Source organism: Coturnix japonica, chromosome 1 (assembly GCF_001577835.2).
Source record: "Coturnix japonica isolate 7356 chromosome 1, Coturnix japonica 2.1, whole genome shotgun sequence".
Lineage (NCBI taxonomy): Eukaryota > Metazoa > Chordata > Aves > Galliformes > Phasianidae > Coturnix > Coturnix japonica.
The window spans coordinates 164,290,410-164,310,179 of NC_029516.1; the positions used below are offsets into that span (position 1 = coordinate 164,290,410).

At 35.0% G+C, this 19,770-nt stretch overlaps 1 protein-coding gene across 7 annotated transcripts in view; it reads right to left on the reverse strand.

Moving 5' to 3' along the window:
- Positions 1 to 19,770, reverse strand: part of CNTN5 (contactin 5) — a 544,426-nt gene that overhangs the window by 186,803 nt on the left and 337,853 nt on the right. For 5 of the 7 annotated variants that reach the window (XR_004305984.1, XM_032442190.1, XM_032442192.1 and 2 more), the window contains 3 exons: positions 16,105 to 16,323; positions 11,821 to 11,944; positions 6,059 to 6,234 (listed from right to left, as the gene is read on the reverse strand). Coding sequence is in view for 6 of the 7 variants with exons in the window: in XM_032442190.1 (XP_032298081.1) it covers positions 6,059 to 6,234; positions 11,821 to 11,944; positions 16,105 to 16,323 (519 nt within the window). In the remaining variant the exon portion in view is untranslated. Of the gene's footprint in view, positions 1 to 6,058; positions 6,235 to 11,820; positions 11,945 to 16,104; positions 16,324 to 19,770 lie in introns of those variants that run through there. The other 2 variants (XM_015852279.2, XM_032442193.1) reach the window with 2 other exon arrangements.

Genomic DNA, 19,770 nt, shown 5'->3' on the forward strand with positions numbered 1-19,770 from the left:
TCATGATTTACATATTTATAGGATCCTGAGGGCATTTTTACATTTTTACATGCTTGGTGAAACATAGAGCTGAAACCTAATTAAAGTTTTCTTTAATTGCTTAGTTGTGTGTGTTTGCATATGGAGGAAGGTTCTAATATGTTTTATAGACAGAATTCCCCCCCTTTTATATATGCAGCATGTTGGATGAAATCAAATTTTGATAGTTCCTTTTTTTTTTTTTTTTTAAATCAGAGTAGAGGAAATAAGGAACTTCTGTTTCCTGGTTTGCATTTACCCAAGTTCAGTAGTTTAAGACTATCATGTTTGGAGACTTGACAATCATCACAATTATGATGGTCATCAGAGGATACTTCTGATGTTATTGTTATAACTGGAAATAATCTATGCTAAGTGCTTGATTTGATTTTGTTCATGATTTGTAACAACAGTAATTATAAGAAGTGATATGCAAAATGGCTGTGATGTTACCATGTTAAATGAGAAAGAGTAAAAAGAAAGTGTACAGTAACTTCATTTGAGAATGTAACAACTGTGTTGAAAATAATTTCCACCTTCGTAGTAACAGATAATTTGACTAACTTAATTTTATATGTATTTCATATTTTATGTTAATAGACTTCATGGATGTTGTAGGAACCTGTATTTTACTATTTTAGATCAGTGGATTTTTTGCCATTCCTGACTTTTCCCATCTCCAGACTTAAAGACGTAACTTTCCATTTCAGGAATCTCGTGGCTTGTGTAGAATCAGCCACATAAGTTATACTGTTCTTAAGGAACCCCAAAAGTTGTTATTTTCCTATTCATTTTTTATTAAACCTTCTAAAGAGCATGTTTGTATTTCTTTTAATTTCCTTGTCAGTGTAATTCAGTTTGACATCTGGAAAATCTCAGTTTATCTCTGTGTTTCTCAGCCTTCCAGATACATTTTTATGTATCAGGTTACATGTTTTTGTTTTGTTTTTTTGTTTTGTTTTTTGTTTTGTATTTCCTAACTAATCAATTTTTATTCATTGCAGGCTTTTCTTAAACAGTACCTCTCCTGAAACATTAATAACTTAAGTAAGACTTAGCTCATTTCACTGAATTCCAGACAGCTTATCAAAAGTGACTTAATTGATTTTATATTCAATGCCACTCCTGAGCATGTCAGAATAAATGCCCCATCCTCTTCTTTTTTCTTCCTTCTCAGTGTTGTCATGCTATCTTTCTTGTCCTCTTACTAAAATCTGCACACATGAGTTTGTGAACAAAAGGGTAACAGAATACTCTGTCAGAAAAGTATATTTCTTGGCAGATCAGTGTCCTGTTCCATTTCCCAAGAAAATGACAATACATCTATGTCAGGAAAATTAGGAGCATGCTGCAAGCAGGATTGCTCTAGTAGCATTACAAAGACATGCAAGAAATGTAAGTCAAATTAAACCTTTAATTTGAAAGAATGGAGAGAACTGGTCACCGCAATTTGCAACACCTGTAAGATTGTTAAGTAGAGAGATGATATGATAATCACCAAAAGTCAATGCAAGTTAAAACTTGCAAAAAGACTTAGCACAGAATTCTCCTTCAGCCTTTCAAAATTTCTTCTATTTAATAATGCTACTCTTAATTTTCATTCATGTTAAAATGCCAAGAATAATAGTTCATTTGTGTGACAGATTAGATTGTGAAAGATAGGTAAGTAGGTTATAGGCAGGTTAAAAATGAGCCTTCCATTCATGCAGAGAAACACATGATGCTAAAATTAGAAGTCAGTAGATGTACTATGCATCTTTGTATGATTGCTGTAATTACATTTCAAATTGTGTTTCCCTACATGACTGATTCCTGTTAATACTTCCACAGAACACAAAGTATAAAATGTATTGTTTAAAGCATATTGTGAGACTTTAAGAAGATCTTAAACCTCAGAATACTTTTCTGGCATCAAAACTTATGTAGCAATAAACGAACCTGACAGGATGAATAAATCTCATTTCCATTTGAAATAATAACTTTTTGGTGTTTGATGGATACCAGGATCAATGATTTTATGCCTGTGAGCTACTCAAATGGAATTAGACAGTAAATGTTGCTCAATGGAGTACAACCAGAATTGATACCCTTTTCTGAAGCTAGTAATCTATTACGAAGAGAATCAAATTTGCACTATATTGATGTATAACCCATAATTAAGCACCTGACCTCATCTTTTCAAGTTGCCTTCATTCTGATACTAACCTGAAAAAGAATGAAAACTTCTGAGTTGTTGCTTTAGATTTGCTCTGGAATTTGACTCTCAGCTTCGACAAAATGCCCTGAAATGAAGAAGTGTGTGATTTCACCACAGAAAATCAAACAGATGTAGTGAAGGAAAGAGCTATCTGTTATCAAGGAGATACGTAGTTACCACCTTCACTACAGAGGATGGGGGTAACCTAATATTTCATTTAATAGCGTATCTCTGGAAAACAATGCAAGTTAGCATAGCCTTCTTATGTTTTTGATTTCCACCCTACAGCATGACTTAATGTCTACCTGGGATTCTTCAAACTAAATCTCTTATCTTAAAATGTCTTTTCCCACTACTCTACAACATCAAGATTCAGAGTGAGAATTAGACAAATTATAAAACAAAACATATTAGTAGATTTGTTTAATGTTTTTATAGCACTTTTTCTTTTTCCATAATTTTCTTCACATAACAAAAGTCATAAGATGACATAAAATTGTTTTTCACATATCTACGACATGGCTGATTCATATATTAAAATTTCAGTATATGTCATTTCTTCAGTATGCTAAGGAGTTTTGAATAAATCCTTTAATCAAGACATTTGATCTTTGTTTATACTAGCTGTGAAGCATAACAAGAATTACACTCATGTGCTGGAATTTCATCATGGACAGTTTCATTGTGTTTAATTGCCCACAGCATATTGTGGTAAGACTGTACATGTGGTATGAGCCCTCTCCAATGCAAATTTTGTCCTATTTTATGGGCGTTAACTAAAGTGATTAGGGATCTGTATGGGAAATCGTTGATCATAGACTGAACCTCTGATTAGCCACCCAAGGCAAGCAATGAGTCAACTGCAGGAGCACAGGTGAAGGCAATTCATCTGTGCTACCAGAAGGAGTGGAGCTTGGCTCCACCTCTCCCATATCTCATTTAAGGGCTGACTACCACTAAAGCAGAATCTCTTTTTCTGGAGATTGCTCCTTTGTGGAGTTTACTGTGAACTTTCTATGTCTGTGAGCATTTTCCCTTTATCTTTCTATCACTGTAATCTTTTGTATGAAACATCTGGTTTAACCTCTGTTTTCCTTTCAAATGTACATTATAATTCCCAGAAGACAGTTTAGAAGTACTATGCGTCTTGGAAAATAGAAGGCTTTAAAATCATGGATGTGGGCTTTTCTATATGATTTGGTCCTAGTGCCAGGAATCCTTTAAACAAACATGGAATCCCATTAGGAACTAATGTGTGGAAGGAGAGTAGCAGAAGATAAAGTTTTGGGTTTAATCCTGAAGCTTTCAGCAGACATCATTCTTGAATGTATTTGATTTCTCCTGAAGGAGGTTTTCTATCTGGCAATACCAGATACCAATTGGTCTGTTGGGAAATTTGGACAAAAAATATGTAATATTCATTCATTTCACTATTTCTTTCAGAAAGACTGGATGCTCTTCCCTATTTAAGCTGACATCTCATGTTTTGATTTTACTGTATCTCTAGACTTGCTTTCAGGATTGGAAGGACTCGCCTCTATAAAGCAAGGTCAAATGCAATTTTTCATCAAAGCCAAAATGATGAAATTGTAAATACCTTTCTTAATGGGTAAAACTGCAGTGAGTTTCTGTATTTTAAAGGCATGACATTTATTATTCTGTGCTATTCTTCAAGAAATGAATGGAAGGTGGCTTAAATCAACTATTTTCTCATTTCTAGAAGGCTGTTATTAAATTAACTCTTTACAAGTTAACTTGTAGTAGGGAATCATGGAGTAAATCCAAAAAGATGCCCAGGGCACATGATGTCAGGCAAGAAAACATGGGTCATTAAGCTTATTTCTTAGGAAGTTAGTTAACTGCCAGAAGTGTACCATGATGAAATGTGTAGTCCATAAGCTATCTCGCCAGAAATCTCTTTATTTGTATGCCCACAGGATGGTTAACTTATTCTGTACAACACTGAACAGTCACTGTAACTCACAAAAAAAAAAAAAAAAAAAAAAAAGGGGTGCACTAATTTTATCAAATCAGTACCTTTCTTTGTGGATTAAATAAGAACTAGACCCAGTTAAAAAATAAATAAATGCAAAACAGCAATGACAAGCAGGATAATAAAATTTCAGTAAGGAGTTCCATAAATGACAGATGAAAATCTTTCCCCTAAACCTTACTTCTCACTAACCCTCCTCAGTGTATTTTTGTAACTGAAACTTTGATGGTAGATTTCGAAAAGTTTGTAGTAATTGGTTGTATAATCCACAGATGGAGAAAATCAGTATTGTTTTGTGATCTAGAGAAACACAGAGATTGTACATGTAACGAAGGTAAGGACAAAGTAAGCCCTCTGATCTAATCAAAGTTGCAATGCATTGTTCCAAAAAGAAGAGAAGCTGGGCAACCTGGCACACACACACACACACACACAACAAACAAACAAACAAACAAACAAAAAAAAAACCAGAAAAAACAGTTGGGCAGATATCATATGGATTTAGCCCATTGAAAGATTATTATTATTATTATTATTATTTGTCACTTATGAAACACACTTCCTTTCTAGCTGAGGTAAAGATACATAAAAGATACATAAAGCAATCACTGTTGATAAGTTAACATTTAATTTTTCGATTCTCCCTTTAGGTTACACAGATTTCTAACAAAAGAAACCAGGGCAGATAGAGATCAAATAGAAATAATCTACCAATATATAGGTGCTTAGTGTACAAGTTTTACTTCATAAAATTTTTAGACTCTGTTTTTGTTTCATATCTTCAAAATATTTTCACTGTTATGCACATCTTGGAAACTACTAGGTAATCAACAAATCTAAGTTTCTGCTTGCAGCAACTGAAACATTGCTATGGTTGCTTTATTATTTGGCTGATATTCTTTACTTCATATATGCAGTTTTTCTTAATGCAGATAGCACAACTTGTTTTCCCTTTTGTTTCCATTGTATGCAGAATATTTAAAATTGTACGTATATATAGAACTATTCACATCCAACAACGCTAAATTGATCGATATAAAAAAGTATCACAGAATTCAGTAATTACTCTTCTAATGCTCTTGAATGAGTTTATTAGAATATTGTTAAGAAAACGATATACTTTTAATACGAACTCTTCATTGAGACTGTGAAATATAAATAACATTTCAAACTAAAGCAAATGGATAATTTACCTTTTGAACATCTTACAATGAATAAACTTTGGAAACGTGACTTTAAATCTTGTGATCAAGAATTCTGATTTGCTTTCTGTTTAATAAACTCTATCTTTGTTTCTGTTATTATCAATCCTATTGCTACACATCATCAAGAAGAGCCTGGCCTCATCCATTTCACTCCCACTTCTCTGTAGATATTTCTAAACATCTATCAGATCCCAATCAGTCTTCTTTTCCCTGAGCTGAACAGACTTAGGTTACTCAGCCTTTCCTGACATGGGACCTGTTCTAGGACTTTTATCATCTTTATGGCACTCCCCTGGGCTCCTTCTACACAAACTCTGTATTTCTTTGAACTGAGGAGTCCAGAACTGGACACAGTAGTCTAAATGTGGCCTCATCAGGGCAGATTAGAGGGCGAGGATCACCTCCCTTGACCAGCTGGCCACATCCATGTTAATACATCCCAGGATACCACCGGTTTTCTAGGCCACAATGGCACACTGTTGGCTCATGGCTCAACCTGTTGTCCACCAGGTTGCCTCATTTCTGAGATTATAACCCAGCAACATCAGCAGATACTGTAACTGTTAATGCATTGAAATTAGTTACTTTATCAAACACTGCAAAGATTTACCTAGGCTAAAAAATGAAAAAAAGATTGTTACTCACATGCAAACTGAAGAACAGCTTCCCTGCTTAATATGCTACCAAAAATGTTGGTAGTTAGACACTGATACTGTCCAGAATCCTTCATCTCATTAGGGTTACTGATGATCAAACTTCCATCTATTAGGCCGTAGCGATAATCACTTTCAATGTCAATTTCAGTTCCGTTTCGAAGCCATCTTAGGAAAAGAAAGAAAAACTACTTGAACGTTTTAGGACCAAAAGAAGACAAAAAGAATTGCATACAGAACCCAAGAGCATTGGCTATCCCTAGGGGTGGATGCTACTCAAAGAATGTCTATTCAGTACCCCAGTGGTTTGGTAAAACTCTGGATGAGGACTGTACAGGCTGAAAACTTGTAGAGGGCTTGATGTTTTGTTTTGGTATTATAAAACTATTTGAATCTGTAGCAGATGCATCCTGAAGATGTCAAGAAGTCAAGAATATGGCTATAGATATAATATGTAAATAATAAATGAAGTTTCAGTTCACATTTTATCATTAAAGCCTTATACCCATAAGCTGTTGTTTTGAGGGAGTAAGGAGAATGCATATTCTCTGGTGAAAAACCTCATTCTTCTCATTCGCCTATGAAGACTGAAACAACAAAGCCTCAAATAGCTCACTAGATAAGAGAAAATATTTTGGGAGGCTTATCAATAGACTTCAGTGCTCAGGAATAATCTCTGGGGAGTATGCATTATCTCAAAGAATAATAATTCATACAAGATGATTTTTTAAATCAGCTTTCATGTTAAACTGTTAATAAAATTAAATTGTTAAAAGAATGATTCTGATGTTTCAAAGAAGATATAAGCAGAGCAGCAGGTATCACAAATCTCTATGAAAGGGGTCACATGGAATCACTATTATGAGGCACAGATATTTTCCTCCATTACTAGTTCACAATCACTCTGAAATTTGAAAGCTTACTCAGGAAACTTCCAAGCACTTTCACACTCTGCCAAAATTCAGAGTAGACGGCAGAACATAGCAAAGTCTGGGCTCCAGAGGCAACTGTAAAGAAGCTGAATGATTATCAGTTCACCCTATCCTGTAAACATTTGTGGTGAATGATGTACTGGCAGCAGAACTCAGCTAAAGTAACCCTGAATTTTTCTCAATCAAAAAGTCAGAACAAACAGGATTAAGATAGACTATAAAACTATAATTTGTCCATTTTATCATGATTGAATTTTTGATCACAGAAGAGGCCTGCCTCATTCAGTATAAGAAGTGGAAGACAATATACTGTACAGGATATTAAGGAAAGGTCTGCAGGATTTACAATTTTTTTTTTTAAGATTCTTATGTAACAGAGCTAAAAAGTCAAATTCTCATCTTGAATGACTTATTATATATTTAAGATTTTGAATGAAACATTAATGAAAATTAATTTACATATATGAATGCAATAAAAGTCAAAAGTTATTTGATCCTGATGGACATTCAGATAAGGAAAAAGTCAAAGTGACATGTTTTGGTATTTGCAGTTGGGACGTAAAAGAAAATAGTTCACTTAAAGTAGCTCACTTCACTTTGTTCATACTCAGAGACCTCATTTCTTATGAGCTTCATATCTACCTGGCTATATGTTCCAAGGCCATTCTAATGAAGTATTCCAATCATACAATCCAAGAACATTAGAGGAAAAGCAACCCTAAATTGTATGTATTTTCTTCTAGGAAGCTTGACCAATAGGAGGAGAGAAACACAATAAATAACACTTAAAAGACAATGACTTTATGAGGAAAATATTACTTTTTTTTTTTCTTCCTTTTTTTTTTTTTTTTCTTTCTTTCTTGAGGACAAGCGACAAAATACTTCAAAACATTCTAATTTGGTTTAATAGAGATTTTTATTTTTTTCAACTGCCTTTGTGTATCAGGAAATGTTACTGATGAAAAATCTCCAACAAAAATAAAATAGCATGCAGGTTTGTCTGAGATAGATAGTTTTTTTTTTCATAGCATCTTGTAGAGTGCTGTATTTTTTTTCCCTCATCTGGAAATAGTTTCAATAATACACTAGTTGCTGCTGAGCAACCCTTAAGCAGGATCCAGGACATCTGTGCTTCTTATTCTGCCGTGCTGTAAGTAGATAAGAAGTTGTCAGGGGACCCAGCTAGGGTAGCTGACCTAAACTGACTAGAGAGATATTTTGTATAATATGATTTTGTGCTCAATAGTGAAATCGGGGGGAAAGGAGGAGGAAATGGTGTAGGGAAATCTTCAGAGTTATTGCCTTCCCAAGCAACCCTTGCACATAATTGAACCCTGCATTTTTGGAAATGGTGAACATCTGCATGATTTTGGGAAGTAATGAATTAACTTCTTATTTTCCTTTGTTTTACCTATGTTTTGTTTTTTACCTATTAAACTGTGTTCTCACTTTTCTCTCCCACATTCCACTGAGAGCAAAGTGATCTTGTGGCAATGCAGGTCTCAGCAGGCTACTCAACGCAACTGTAGGAAATGCAGTACTTCATGAGAGATACAGGTGTAGTGAAGTGGCATCTTGGAGAATTCTGTACGTACTCATTCTCATCAATGCTCTATGAAAGTTTATAGGAATATAGTGAATGTCCATATTTTTCATGGAAAGTCAGATTTGCTCCTCACTATGTGGATTCTGATTTATGATAATGAAGTATGATTAGCATAAATGCTGAGCAAATCAGGTAAGTTTATCTCAGGGAGTTCTTACCTAAGTACTGGAACTCAAGGGGAGGGGGGGGGGGACGACCAAACATACAGATGTTTGGTCACTTCCCCCTACGGTAGGATGAGGAAGAAAACTGGAAACAAAAGAGAACTCCTGGATTAAGATAAAAACTATTTACTAAGAAAGAAAAGAAAAGCAAGAATAAAATGTGATTACAATATATATGCATCCAAGGTACAATTACTCCCCTCCTGTGAATAGTACAACTGTTTTCCCACCCACACTCCTCCAGCAATGGAACATCTCACCATCCACTGACCAATGCCCAGCTAATCCTCCTGCAACAGCCACCACCTCCTCCCCCTGTCTGAGTCCCCATAGCTTTACAGCTTGTTGCATGATGTCATGTGGTATGGAATAACCTTCTACCAGCTGGTTAAAACAAAACAAAACAAAACAAAACAAAACAAAACATGATGTAAAATTTTAGTTTCTGAGTAGAGCTTATCCAAAAAGAAACAAGTTATTTATAAAGAATCCATAGCCTAAAATGAATAAATAAATAAATAAAAATTAATAGGTTACAAACACCACACATCAGTTACTCAGATGGGAAGCCATCCATAGGGAGGGACATAGGCTGGAGAAGTAGGCCCATGAGAAAATAATGAGGTTCAAAGCTAAGTACAAGGTACTACACTCAGGCTGTGGCAATCCCAGCCATTTATACAAACAGAGAGAAGAATCCCATGAGAGCAGCCCTTTAGAAAAGGATTTAGGGTCCTGGTAGACAAGAAACTAGACATGAACCAGCAGTGTGCACTTGCAGCCCGGAAGGCCAACAGTGTTCTGGGCTGCATTAAAAAAGGAGTGGCCTGCAGGGAGAGGAAGGTGATTGTCCTCCTTTGTTGGGGAATAAGGTCAACCAGGGGATGGGCCTGAGTAAAGAACTGCTAAGATAACAACAGCTGAAGCAGCTGAAGCAGAACCATGGAATGGGGATACAAAGCGCTTTGCCGGATGCCCCGTGATGCCATGATTTATGCAAGGGAGAACTCTGGGAGTGGGAAGGGTTGTGTATGGGTGGGGTTGTGTAGCAGGTGTATGGGACGCACATGCATGGAAGCCATGCTGGTATATAAGCTGTGTGATGCAGCAGTAAATTGTGAGAAGACTCCACGGCACCCATGGCTGTATCTCTCTCCCACACATTGTTCTGGGACAACTGGGTTGTTTGACAGCACCGTCACTCTTTACTCAGCTCTTGTGAGGCCCCATCTGGGCCTGCATCCAGGCCTGAGGCCCCCCACTACAGGAAGGACGTGGAGCTCCCAGAATGGGTCCAGTAGAGAACTACGAAAGTGAACAGAGGGCTGGGAGCACCTCTCCTATGAAAAAAGGTTGAGGGAACTGGGATTGTTTAGTTTGGAGAAGAGAAGGTTCTGGGGAGATCTCATTGTGGCCTTCCAGTATATGAAAGGTGTATATAAACAGGAGGAGGGTACCTCCATCTATGCAGGTGGATAGTGATAGGACAAGGGGCAAATGGCCTTAAACTTAGACGGGGAGGTTTAGGTTAGATAGTGGGAGAAGGTTTTTCACTCAGAGAGCAGTGATGCACAGGAACAGGTTGCCCAAGGAGGTTGTAGATGCCCTGTACCTGGATGCATTCAAGGCCAGCTTGGATGTGGCTCTGAGCAGCCTGGTCTCATGGTTCTCTATTGTCCAGTGCATGTAGATAGTAGGACAAGGATATAGAAAATTTTCATCTCTATTATATTTCACATAGAAAAAATTGCACAGTGATATACAGAAAGGTTTTGTCTACCCATCACCATTTCAGTGTTTAAATCCCTTCTGCACCCATTCTGGAGAACAGTAAAATCCCCACACATCCATTCATATCTTTTTTTTCTTCCACCTTGAACTCAGTGGCAATGTAGATTGCATACTCTGTACATACAAGCAGCATCAACAGAAAGAAGTTAAATAACGATGCTAGAAGTAAGCACTTATTGTCAAAGCCTTCTTTGAATGAACAACAGTCAGGACAGCCTGGTTCTGAGACTGCTAATATGAGTGAATCTCTGGAGAGCTGAAGAAATGGATATGCTTGAAGTACTTGTTGATCTAATTCTTCTGGGAATACATAAAAATAGTTGTAATGAGATAGAAAGGATATGGTATATATTTTCAAAAGTTTGAATTTTCACAATAATTGTCCTTACCCATAGCAAAGTTGTGGGGCTGGACTAGATGTTCTTTGAAGGCACCTTCCAACCCAAACCATTCTAGTATTAATGAGTTTGTCTGAGTGGGCTGAGAACAGGGCATCCCTCTTTTCTCCAGAATTTGTGCCTTTTTCTCATGGGTGCATGCTATATTTATTTGCCCAACAGCTGTTTAAAAGACTTCAGTTATGATTTTTATTAAAAAAAATAAATCAAGAAAAATATTATGTATTAGAAATAACACAGGAAATATCAATAGTAATGAATACAAAATTGACTCTCATCTTACACCTATGAAAGCAGGCAGTTCCAGTCTGAAGAACTTCTGGATCATTCCTAATTGCATGCCCTATATTAACCACATCTGTTTTGTGTGAGAATGTTGTACCATACATGATATCAGCTTAATGAATCACATCAGTTGCAGTGAGACAGAATCCTTACTATTGCACTGTGGATATCTAAAGGTGGTACTGTCTTTGAATGCCAATGACATCCAAGTTTTGTGATTCAAATAGGTCTATGGGGAATTCATCCTGAATGCTGAAGAATCCACCAGTGAAATGATTTGAATAGTTAAAACACAGAACTGATGATTTCTACATAAGACAAAAGACAGCAATCAAGTCCTTATTCTCACTCTGTAGGTGAAGATAGACTCTATATGAAAAGGTAAATGTTGTCCACAAAAGAATAATTAACCTTGTTCTCCCAATTCTCCCTACATCACTTGTTATTTGTAAAAATATGAGAAGCATCAGATGTAGTAAGTGGACAAAGTGTGTGCAGCGCAGCGTACTACACTCACCTGTAAACAGGCACCAGTAGTAAATATTCTTAAAATTACAAAGAAATTCTATAACATGTACCTGTATGTGGGGGTAGGATTTCCATGAGCTTGACAATTCAGAGACACTTTCTTCTCTTCAGAATCAGTGGGAAAAATCACATCATCTGGCTCTTGTACAAATACTGGTCCATAATCGACACTTTCTGTGGAAACAGAAGTACTGTTGGTTCAAAAGCCTAAAGAAGCTGATGTTTTATAGCTTTTGTAAAGTTACAGTTTACACAATTGTCTTTGTTTCGAAGAGATTTAAACCATATTACTTCAGATGACATATTAAAAAGCAATAGTTAAAATATACATATATACAAAAGGAATATTTTTAATTTATCAGTGAAATAGTATCATTTAAGGTAAGAGTTAAAATGGCATTCTTAACAGACATATTTTGGTCTGAAGCCTAATGCGCAGGTCTGAGGGCAGATGATAGTGGATATAACTGCTTCAAATCAGTGTCAGACCACACAAGAAAGGTAGAAGTCATAATCCAATAATAAAGAAGAAATTGCTTACCCCCTTTCAAGGATCAGGGCTCACCAAACACTTCAAAGGAGGCAATCTCCAAGTAGAGATGCTTCCCTTGCAGCTGCCAGCCCTTAAATGATGTTAGGGGTGACCCTCTGTGTGACCCTCTGGATCACACAGGCTTTCACCAGTGCTCCCAGGACTGACTACACTCCTTCACCAAGTGTCCAATCACTAGTTCAGCCTGTGGCTTAATGGTTCCCATAGAGCAGATAAAGGGAATTAAGAATGAATGAATTCTGCTTATACACAGAAAAGTAAACAAAAATCCTCGTCAGCTCATATCACAGAAAACTGAGACATGGCTTTACCCTTTAAAACAAATAGTTTCTAAGAAAAGTCATTTGTAAAACTAGTGACAGCAATCAGTTTCTACTAATAAATAGTATATATGAAAATCTGACATTTCATTATCCTTCATTGTCTTTTCTAATTTTGGTATACATTTGTATCCTCATATGAATTTATATTTCTGAACAAGAAAAACTGGATAGATGCATAGAATATGTATATATGTCTTGTTCTTTCATAGTGTGGAGAGGGAAGTTTAACCTTCAGAAAAGCAAAAGGCTGTAAATGTAGCATTCATCATATGGAAGATTCAAATGCTCACTATGCAACAGGAGACTGCAGAATTTGAATTAATTCAGGCTTACTCCAAAATCCTTAGTCACTTAGGCACAAAATACTCATCCAAATTCGAGCACAAGCCTAAAGATTTGAGTGAGCAGGGAAGTAGCCACTTTGCCCTATCACCTGAAGTGTAGTATGAAGTATAGGAGAAACAGGGTTTTGTCTCATTTTATGAGTACAGTGCATTGTATGGAATCCTTCTTGTTGGAATATAAATGATTTTGGACGTATACCATCAAAGAACTCATGTACCCAGAGTTTAGAAACAGCAAGAATTAAATAACAATTGCAAAATTAAGTAAGATGTAGGTGTTATTCTGTGTAGATTAACAGGTATTAGGGTGATTAGGGTGTACTGATGAGGACTAGTAGTTTTGTTTTCTCACTGGAAGTAATCAATTAGAGAGAATATTTTATTACACTCTGTGATTGCTAGAAAGGAAGGAAAATGCTGCAATGCTACATAGGTGCCAGAATCACTATCAATAGAGATGTTTCTCCTATAACCAAGAGAACATCTTGGATGGAGACCAATATTCTGAAAGGTTGTGGCCAAACAGATACTTTTGTTATGAAGTATAAAAAAAAAATAAAAAAAATATTGCATTCCTTGTTTGCAATAAGACAATAGAGGAGCTTAAGAGCATGCAAGTCTTGTTTCTAAAAGATGAGAATATGAAGTTAATTGCTTATCTGCATTACAGATAGAGTGTGGAATTCTGGTACAGATTATTTAGAGTCTCAAAAATGACATAATAAATTAATTGGTTCATCAGTTTTTAGCTTAACTGACTAACCTACTTCCCAGACAAATTATCCACTCCACACCAGAAGAACTGAAGAAATAGATCTATTCTGAAGAGACCAAAGTGTTTAAAAAAAATGCCTAGTCTTAAACAAAGTATAAATTATTAAGCTTACTAAATGATTGCTTAAATAAAATGCAGTGGGATGCGATATGTGATATGCAAGATGTTATGACAGATCACCTAGAAATACTATATTTAAACTCCAGTGACAGACCATAAACTGGAAATCTTCAGTGCTCTATACCTCCTCTCTATATTTCAAAAGCAATGAAAGGAATATACTGAAGACGCCAAAATTTCATTTAAATATTTTAAAATATATATTCAAATTAAAATATTCTTTGGTTTATGGTTAAAAATAAAATTTTCAATTTTCTTAAACATAGTACTAATAAAAGCTCTGAAACTGTGAGGTTTAAGAACATTTTTCAGAAGCCAGTATACACTGATAATTTTTGCTATTTCATGGTTTTATGGGACTCAGGAATGCAAGTAGGTGATTCAGTTGTCTTAAATACCTGAAAATAAATAAATAAATATGTGTAAATTTTCAAACATGTATGTATATATTTAATCTTTTTTTTTTTTCTTTTTGTTTTTTTTTTTTTTCTGGAATAAAAATATGAATATATAAAGCACTAATCATACTACAGAGACTTCTGTCATTGTAGACTAAACATCTGAATTTTCAGGAAAAATTAATTGATTTTTGGCTGTCTTTTGCTATCCAACTTATCAGATTTTATTTTAAACAGCAGTTACTTCCAAATGTTTTTCAACATTTTCATACTAAAGAAAATAATTAAAGAACAAAAATCTTAAGTTATATTTTTAATATTCAATTTATTGATAAGAGAATATAGTTGATATTTAGCATTGAGATACATTATTGGCTTCAAAAATCTTGAAATTCTTATATCCTCTCAGTGCTTAATAATTTTCAGTTTGTCAATACTGTTTCATGTTTTGAATAACACCATTTCTTCCTTATCCATTATCCTAGCTTTATTGTTTCTGAGGCAGACATCATCTCTGAGGGAATAACAAGTAGACTAAAACCTGAAGTGTTCAGATAAAACCAGTTCGTGATCAGTATGGGAGTTCTGACTCAGGGTTCGTAGAAATGGGTGAATTTCATCTGTCACTGATTTTAAGGACTGGAAATACTGAGTAGGTGTCATATTAAAACATTTTTAACTTAATTGCCAGTCTTGGTGTATTATTTGGGAATGTTTAGTCACCCAGGAATTCCAAGTTGTATATACATTAACTACAACAGCAAATACTTAGGAGAGCTTGACTGCATTCTGCTTGAGGATTCCAGTCTGATGTGTATTACCACATGAATTTCACCTGATTACAACTGGGTATTGTTTAATTTCTCTTTTAGGAGCACTGCACCACATATTAAACACATATTTAATCACCATTAAAAACCCAGATACCATTTTCTCAGTCTACAGCATAATTGCATGTTGATTAATATTCAGAGATTGCTCGTATGTGCTTCTATAAACTGGACTGAAGAACTGCTCAGTTATGCTCAAGAAAGCCAACATGAGGGTATTATCTGTGATTCTTTCCTCTGTTACTTCCTTAGACAGACTATTGTTTTAAAATCCTCTAACCTCTCTACCTCTCCCTCTCCATCCTTCCTTCCTTTCTTCCTCTTCCACCTTTTTTCCACATGTTCCTTTCTTTGAGTATCAAATTCAGATAAATATACTTAAATAAATAATAAAGAAATGGCTTCTTTAAACATATGCAAACATGACAAAATATGTATTATTACTGTTAATTATTGAATTTAAATGTAAATTAGACCATATTGCACCCATAAATTTATCTGTACAAGCAAGCATACAATAGGGTTGACTATACAAAGCAGGTAATTTAGAAAAAAGTTATTTTAAGAGATTTATTATTCATCATTAATTGATGTTACTATCATATTTGGATAAATAAGAAAAATTCCAAAAGGACAAAATAGATAAGCTGGAGAGGCATTTTATTATTCTGGTCTTCAAATTTAAGTATATTAATTTAAAATATCAAACTATGCTGTTATGCAGTTTCAAATCCCTAGCTTTCTATTTTAATGTGACAAAAACTGTATGAAACAGTGCTGCATAGCGTTATTTAAGAAAAAAATATTTTAACTGATTTCCTTGAGGCTAATCTGAAGGATCTGAAGGGAAAGATTCTCAGTTCTCAGTGTTGTATTTAATTTAACTTAAAAATGTGTTTGAAAATTACTGAAATAAACTGTTAAAAATATTCTGTTTTTGAAAAAAAAAATGTTGGCCAATTATAAGCATGGTCTTTTAGGAGAGGCTTACCATCATGTTTGAAGGCCTCTGAAAAGTGATAGAGGTTTGTTGGGGAACGATAAGGTTGTGCAGCTCCTCTCCAGCCTGGTGAAGGTACACTTCCTAATGAAGGACTGCTTAATCGCGGTCTGTTCTTTGAATTAGATGAAGCTAAAGATGAACTACCAGATTTGATTCTTAGAATAGCAGCATATGAAGTAGGGATACCAGGAACAGCTTCTGAATATTCTGGAAAAGCAAACAAACAAACAAACAAACAAAAAAAACCACTAAAAAACAAAACTAAACAAAAAATACCTTCAAACTTCAAAAGAAGTGAACATTCAATAAAGGCAAGCAGGCTATTTAGTTATCCAGTTTTAAAAACAACAAACAAACCTATTAACAAGAATAGAATAGAAAACATATTTTTATTTTATTGGGCAATTTAAAAATAATAATAATTAAAAAAAAAAAAGTAAAGAACTTTTATACATAAAAGGAATGCCATAGACTTCATAGTCCACAACTTGGACTCAGATTCTAGACAGAAATGGGTAGCAACATAGAGATCTAAGAGAGAAAATTCCTCTGTACTTTTAAAACAATATAACTTTCATGTTTATTAAATATCTTAGTTATGGTAATTCTTTTTCTATATTTTTAATTCTTTTTCTTCATTGCAAAGTCTCCAGTAGAAAAGTGCTGTCTTATATTACACTGTATTTGCAGTGCAGAACTACCGGCAGAAGCTAGATATGCTCCTAGTTTCAGTGCTACTCTGCAAGTCAAGTGAGTTAGCTAAAAAGCCTTAGAGCCTGTTTGCAGAAGTATCTCTCCCATAAACATGTATACGCCAAAAACCAACTCGACTTGGACTTCATAACTGCTTTTTTTCCTTTCTGTTTATGCTATTTCTAGACTAATGCCGTAGTCTAGAATTAAGGAGTAGTGCCCAGGTTGTTAGATCCTGCCTAATGCCAAATAGAAGAATAATAAATTATATCATTATAATAGATAAAGTATTACTATATAGTATTACTGCAAGAATCAAGCAAGTAGAACTCCCATTGAAATCAAGAACAGCTGGAGAACCAAATTCTTATGGAGAAAAGAAAAAAAATTAAAAAAAATACACTGATATGAACGAGTAAAGGGAGACAGACAGATATGAACTACTGGCATTAATAAACATTTTTCTGTTGTCTCAATTGATGAGACATTTTAAATTTTTTGTCACACTGGCCTAACAGGAAAAATGAAAAACTATGAGTGTACTTTTCAAAAATTTTGGCTGCATAAACAACTGTAATAAGATTTTGTCAGTGTATGAAGCCATGGTCACACTTCACAGCTTTTAAAAAAATCTTCTAAGCATAAATATTTCATATCCCAGTTGGTTTATAATTAGAGAAGTATGTATTTTGTTTTATAAAGATCGTGACAGTGAACACCTAGAGTATTTCATGTTTTGGAAAAGGTCATTCCCATGCTGTCCTTATTGTCTCTGATCAAATATTAAAAATGCTGATAACAATTACAAGAGGCTGGTATTTGGAAAAGGAGATAAACAGTACCTGAAAATATCTAATATATCTTCTTCTATGCAAACTGCAAATCTATAAATTACTTGTTGATGTAATATCTCATTTAAAATTAGGATTTACATACAAGTGTTGGCAACTATATGGGAAAGGCAAAAATAAGTAATCAGCTCAATTTATTTTTTTCATTGTTTGTTTTATACTGACATCATAAACTATTTATTTTAGAAGTTTATTATGCTTCATATATATATTAAATCATCTTTCCAGGCACACAAAGATGGGAAAAATAAAGCATAATTATACAAAATGGAATTTGGAATTGCCAACCCTGCAGCCAGCAGTTCATACTCCATCCTTGACCACCGCAGAAGACAGAATAAATCACAGAATCACAGAATTGTAGGGGTTGGAAGGGACCTCTAGAAATCATCGAGTCCAACCCCCCTGCCAAAGCAGGCTCCCTACACCACGTTGCACAGGTAGGCGTCCAGGCAGGTCTTAAATATCTCCAGAGAAGGAGATTCCACCACCTCCCTGGGCAGCCTGTTCCAGTGCTCCATTACTCTCACTGTAAAGCAGTTCTTGCACACATTCGTGCAGAACTTCCTATGCTGTACTTTCATCCCATCACCCCTAGTCCTGTCCCCACGCACTACTGAAAAGAGACCAGACTCACCACTATGGCTCCCACACCTCAGGTATTTATAAACCTGAATCAAGTCCCCTCTCAGCCTTCTTTTTTCATGGCTAAACAGACCCAGTTCCCTAAGTCTCTCCTCATAGGGGAGAAATCCTCAGGGCATCCCAGGAACCTCAATGGTGACTTGCTTTTTTGTTTGCCATATACCAGTATCAAGGTATTTTACTTATAAAATAACAATTTCCCAGTAAATATTGATAAAAACCTTTACAGTTTCATTAAAAAACCATTACCATTAAAATTTCTCTGAGACCAGAATGAGAAGGTCATTCCACTTTCTTATTTCTTTTTATACTTTTGAGGTATTTTGGTTTCACAAAGTACGAATTTTTCTTATGAACAAAAGTCACATTTTGGTTTTTAAAATATAAATAATTTTAGATAAATGATCTGCAGCAGAGCTTTTAATAATTAAACTTATTACATGAAGTGCTTAATGCAGTGCTGACATCTTCCTCTTTATCAGAGAATGGGAAATGTGAACATAAAGGAAAGGGACCCTGCACCTAACAGTCTACATCAGAAGATGGAAATGCTCAGTTGTGAATGTGGCAGTCCTGGTTGCAGGATAGCTCTACTGTAAGAAAGCATTGTTCACTGTGAAGATCCTCACATACAGCTCATAACCTTTGATACTCTCCCTGGAAATGTTGCAAGATATCTGAAAATATGAAGACTGGAATACAGTACTGTTTTTCTCACATGGAGTTTTGAAAAAAGGACATAAGGCACCATACAAGGGACTCTTGCTTTGATGAAACACCACATCTCTCTGTCTTGTAAATGTACACATATCTTTCTGTTCCTAATTCAAGGTGAGAAAATGATTTTTAAACTACCTGAGAAAAACGAGGAAGCAGAAAGATAGTGCTAACTCAAGAATCACAGAGAGATTCCTATTTAAACTTTTATTAAAAAATAAACTATCATATATTTCTAGTAGAGGTAATTATTCTGTTCTACAGAGTCCATTTCTACAGCTGGTTTCTGACCTTTCATAATGTAATTGTTTTCCTTTGCTGGGGAAAATAAACATGGTGAAACACCACTCTAACTGAGGTAGCTTTGTCATACTTATGGGGATGCTGCATCTGAAAAAAAATTTCTCTTTTAAAATATATCTGGAAATGCTATATAAATATTAAAAGCAAATATTTCTTGTTGTTTACTGAAAGCCCGAAGCCTGTGATCATTTCTGACAAATAGAGTAAAAACCAGACATACCTGAAAACAAAACCTATTTTCTAATCCAAATGTTTGCCTCCAGAGATTTAGATTTCTAGTTGCAGTGTCTTAATTAAAACATATTTTCATTGGTGTACCATTACAGTAAATTTATTCTTTTAATTTGGCTTGGATTAGACTTCTCAGATCTAGGTGATTAAATTTATTTTCCACTACTTACATACATAGTTAAACTGCTAAGGCATAAATGTTACCCTGTAATGT